At 39.3% G+C, this 5477-nt stretch overlaps 1 protein-coding gene across 2 annotated transcripts in view; it reads right to left on the reverse strand.

Moving 5' to 3' along the window:
* Positions 1–723: 723 nt before the first annotated feature.
* dnajc24 (DnaJ (Hsp40) homolog, subfamily C, member 24) overlaps positions 724–5477 on the reverse strand; it is an 18826-nt gene continuing 14072 nt past the window's right edge. For both annotated transcript variants that reach the window (XM_058397758.1, XM_058397759.1), the window contains 2 exons: positions 3336–3404; positions 724–1116 (listed from right to left, as the gene is read on the reverse strand). In XM_058397758.1, the coding sequence (XP_058253741.1) occupies positions 980–1116; positions 3336–3404 (206 nt within the window). In that variant the 3' untranslated portion in view covers positions 724–979. The remainder of the gene's footprint in view (positions 1117–3335; positions 3405–5477) is intronic.

The raw sequence follows: 5477 nt of genomic DNA on the forward strand, positions 1-5477 counted from the left end.
GTCAGGGTGGACAGCGCACTTAATTAGAGCTTTGACAAGCCCACTCTCTAAAAGTGATGAGATTATCCCTAATTGATGTCAGTATGGATTAGGGTTCGGTCCGCTGCAGGCCCACTGGCAGGTCCGGCTCCAGGAGGGGACGCTGATGAAAAGCGCGCTTTTTTGCTCTGCTCGAGCCGCTTTTTTCTGCGAGAGGAGAGATTTTTTACCGAAAAGCCTAATGACTGCGTTTGAAGTCTTAATCAACCCGTGACCTTGTTCCTTCAAAACTCCATGGATTCCCTGATTATCAGGGAGAAAAAAAACAAAACAAAAACACAAAACAAATCCAAGTTTCAAACAAAGTGCTGAGGCAGTGTGGGGCTCGTTTCTGAAACATATTTATTTACAAGGAACTTCATCAAGAGATGCGTCTTTATGGAGCTGGGGGAGGGACGGCATGTTGTTCCGAGAAAAAGAGCACGAGGAGCTTGGAGGAAATAACCTGAGGGATTTTAGGAAAAGAGAATAACATGACCCACTTCCTTAAAGAGTTGCTGTGAAGTAGGGATATGAGAGAATTAAAGTGACGGTTCGACTGAAAAGTTGTTGTTTTTTGCCTTTAGGTGCAAAACAGAAAATTATTTATATGCACCAATTTTGAACTTTGGACCCAGGATTAAAATTCCAACTTGACAGAATTTAAAAAAAAAAAAAAAAAAAAAGTGAGAAAGGACACAGAAAAAAAAACAAATAACATTTTTAATAAATACATAAAATGATAATACTGGACATTATTATACCAAAAAAACAGTGTGTAAATATTCATAACTAATTGATCATTATTCTGCCATTTTGACCAGATGAATTTAAAACAACGTAAATAATGTCCTAGAATATGGTGATGAGGTGCTAATTATGAGGCACTACTTTCATCTACCCAATAATGAGCTCTGAAACACCGGGTTGATGACGAGTTCACGGCATTGAGGAAGAACAGTCACGTAGCCCCCTTCACTTCGATGCTGAGCGAGCAGGTGTCGCAGCACACGATGGCATCCTCGCCGTCCTGCACGTCTACCTTCTCCAGGAGGAAGTCGCCACCGCAGCGGCAGCTGTACGAGTAACACTCATTCTCTGGAACAGAGGCGAGATATCGATTAGAGCGCTGCAGTCTTCATCGGGTGGCAAAAGACGACGTCAAAGCATCGCTGGGAGCTCGGGTCGGCCCGAGAGCACTGCTTTATCTTCTGTAGCGCTACGCTGGAGATGTGGTGTGGTGTGAGTGTGTTAGGAGGACAGCGATGTGCGCTCTAATATCACTGTATCTCTGAACTGATGGAAAAAAAGTTTCTTCCTGTTTGGTTGTGTCCTTGTTGATGATTGAGTGTCTTTGTCATGTCTCACTCCACAGTGGTGGTTAATATAAAGATCATATGAAAGTAAACACTCGGGACTTAATTTGTAGTGTTTCAGAAGTATTTCTGTTTTTCTCTAGCCTACTAGGGGAGATATATTCATAGAAAAGTTCCAAATAAACCAAAACGGTTCATTTTTTTCCACACAAATGTTTGTATCTTGAAAGTAAATGTTGATATCAAACCCATTTCTGCTCTCTGGGATGCTCCAAGTGCTTGTTCATCTCTAAAGCAGATCAAATTTTATCTTCAACCAGTAAAATTCAGTGTAAGGTTATCCAACAGACAGAAAAACACACGTCTAAAACACATCTTAAAGCCAATAGACTCGTTTTAGATCACAGCCTGAACATCATTCGTTTATTTATACTGATTGAAAACGTCCCATAATTCCATTTCTAGTGTACTGGTTGAAAAAGGTTAACATGATGTAATGAAACACTATGTGAGTGAAAGTACCAGCTCTTACCCTGCGCATTCTTGACAATCAGCCTCTCGACAATCGGTCAGTGACCACGAGGGAGCGTCAGGGTGAAAATAAAATGTATATGAGCGCGAAACGAAAGCCGCTCCTCTCCACTGCAACCCTACACAATCTGCAGCTAGGTACAGCAGTTCATTTAGAACTCGCTAGCTAACGATATAAAGAATGAGCCTTGTAGCATGAACAAATCAATTCATGGCCACTTTTTAAGCAGAGATAGACTCTTCTGATTGATTATTACTACATAGGGTGTTCAGTTCAGGTTCGGATTCGGTTTTAAGGGAGTACCCAAAAACACACAAACATATATACAGAGGAACCCCGGCATAGGAATTTAATTGGTTTAATTGATCAATTGGATGAGGTGAAAGTTTGTATTGCAAAACGGATTTTCCCATCAGAAATAATGTAAATGCAGATAATCCGTTCCAGCCGCCCAAAAATATGACCAATATGACCAATATGAAGCGTATGTAACCTGTATGGCTGCTTACAAAGAACTGACCCAAGCCAAGTATTCCATGTCAAGGCTCCTCACAGGAAGTCGTGCCACCAAGCTTGGGCTAAAAATAGAACAGACCACCCACGCCACCAATCTGTCAACAGAAAAACACCCCAAAAATCACCTAGCTTTTGAACACATGCTGAAGGTGACACTGGTGTCGTGGGTCGACTCTTTCACACAGCTTTCACCGACTGAAAAAATTCATAAACTCGCTTCGCTTGGCTTTCCACTGACGCTAAGAAGTTTTGAACGGCTCCCAGACGTACGCGCAACTTAGCCAGCGTTCACTTCGTTTGGTTTGTATGCTGAAAATGCTTCATATGCGATGCAGATTTCTTGCAAAATTTCAATTCTAAAATTCGTAAGGGAGCGCATTCGTATGCCGAGGTTCCACTGTATTTGCATTCTGTCTGAAAGTTTGTGAAATTTTATAACGGAGAATATTACGTTAATGAAGAATAAGGAATAGATCATGGAACCATGAGATGTGTAATAATCTAATGGTCAGATATTAATCCAATGAAACGGAAGCAGAGATGAATAAGCACAATGTGTGGATTTGAGATGTTCTTGAGAGTGGTGGAGACCTCTTAAAGTTAACAGTGTAATGAAAGGCACCTACGAGTACGTGAGGATGGAAACTGGACTCATGGTGAACGGGTGCGATAACAGAACCCCTTAAAAGTGAGGGGGGAAAAAAACCCTGAAATTGCTTTAGTCGTGACTCATTTACACCAGACTAATGTACGAATATTGTGTGCGCAGGCGACATCATTAGTGTGTGAAAACACACGGGAACAGCTACACACACTGCTACGGTTAGAGATTCAACTATTCTGTATACTCACCCGCTCCATTTTTCTGTTCTGAAGATTAAATGTTGTGCATTTAATGCAAGTTCTGGACTGTAGGAAAAACTTGTGTGCTTGTGAACAGTAGATTTACTCACCGCTGTCCCAGTTCATGTCCTCCAACGTAACGCAGGCGTCCACCGGCCAGCTTTGCTTCAGTTCATGTGCTAGACAAAATAAAGAAGAGAGGATTATAACTCTTGACTATTGCTAGAACTACAAGAAACTGTTAATTAAAGCATCAATGAAAGGCTGCAGGAATAATTATATTACAGAAGCAAGCTCTTAAACAAATATAAACATTAAACGCATCACTTCAGGACATGCTTTTATTGGAAAATAATCAGTAACCAATCACACACCAGCATCGTGTTTTTTATTATTATTATTATTATTATTATTATTATTATGACTTGTGGCACAGCTGGGAAACTGGCCTCTGGCACACACAAATCAAAACAAGAGGCAAATAAAAAAAGTGTGTAAATAATCTCTGTGTAGTCGGAGTGAACAGAGGAACTGTGCAGTTCTCCTTCTGAAATTTTTTTAGTTCCTCAAAAGTTTTTGAAATCGCGTCAGGGAAGACAGAGAGAGGAAGAACCGGAGCTGTTTAGTGCAAGAAAAACGTTAAATATCATCATCTGCTTCTGCCGTTCATCTGAAACCACAATAGGGGAGAGAGAGAGAGAGAGAGAGAGAGGGAGAGAAAGAACCAGGAATCTGCACAGAATCCCAAAAGGCCCTGCCAAAAAAGAGCTGTCAAAAAATCAGAATATATATGAATGGTGTGAAAGATCGCATCTCCAATATGAAAATATGAAACATGACAATTAATTGTCACAGGAGCAAAAAAAAAAAACAGAAGAACCAAAGCCAGAGATGTAACAGGTCCTGAAAATAAAGAAAAAACCCCTCCTCAGCCGTTGTGAGAGAACGGTAATTAGCACGTCCTGTGCCACTTTTCAACATGTTTGCCTTTAATTAGCCCGGAGAGTGCCCTGAGCGCACGCCGTTACAGTTTGGGCTGCATATCATTTTTAAAGTATGGCAAAGAAATTTGCACCATTAATTCCCGGGCCTTCAAAAAAAAAAAAAATAAGGAGGAGGAGGAGGAGGAGGAGGAGGGGTGGGCTCGAGGTGCAGATGAGAAAAACGTGTCGAACAAAAGACTCGCCGGGAAACACGTTTCGCATGTACGGCGCTCAAATTAGTGAAACGTACTCGTTAACCCGTCAAGCCTCTGTGCATATTTATCACCGTGGATATATGAAGAACATAATGATTAATATATGCTAAAGGATCTTGGGCAGTCTTGAGACGATCTAGAAGGTTCTATGAGCTATGTTGGCTTCAAGCTTACGATACACATCCACTAGCAAAACCTGTCATCACTCTCCATAGCACCATTTCTGGAAATTTCTTCAAAAAGTAAACAAACAATCAAGCAAAAAAAAATAATAAATAAAACACTGAGGTACGCTGACATGGTGGTGGTGTGATGCAGTCAAACATGCAACCGCAGTGGTTTTTTAATAAATAAATCGAATTTTCTTATGTCACATTCCACAGTGGTAGTTAATGGCTGTGCAAAAAAATAAAATAAAATAAAATTTAGTTTAAATTATTTAATTTTCTTTTATTTAATAAAATATTATAAAATAAAATGAAATAAAATTACATTTAAAAAAATTTAAAATAATAATAATTAATTAATTAAAAAAAACAAAAACAAAAAAAAAAACTTTCGACCAAGCAGAATTCTAGAAACTGACCGCGGCAAAAACAGCTTTGAAGTCAACTTTCAGAAAGACAAAAGAATAAACAGTAGCTAGCAAACCCTCTAACTAGCGCTAGTAAATAACCTAATAAACTTTGTTTTGTAATAATGCCTAGCTACAGCGCCCTCCACAATAATTGGCACCCCTGGTTAAGATGTGTTCTTAGGCTTCATTTTTTATTGCAGAAGCATAATCTCACACTGAAATTTGTAGAAAAATCTAACCTTTAACTCAAGTGAATTTAAAAACAAACAATTCCTATAAAATAAATGTAATTGAAGCATTTTTGTAATTTTTACTGTAATTTTTAAAGTTGATCAGAGTATCCAGGAAATTTTAATAATTTGTGACTTCCTGTTTCCCCGAGGTATAAATATGACGTGACACAGAGGCCTATTTCTCTTATCCACTCTTCAACATGGGAAAGACAAGGAGAACACCCCATTCAAGTAAGGCAGATGT

The sequence above is a fragment of the Hemibagrus wyckioides genome, linkage group LG08 (genome assembly GCF_019097595.1).
Source record: "Hemibagrus wyckioides isolate EC202008001 linkage group LG08, SWU_Hwy_1.0, whole genome shotgun sequence".
NCBI lineage: Eukaryota > Metazoa > Chordata > Actinopteri > Siluriformes > Bagridae > Hemibagrus > Hemibagrus wyckioides.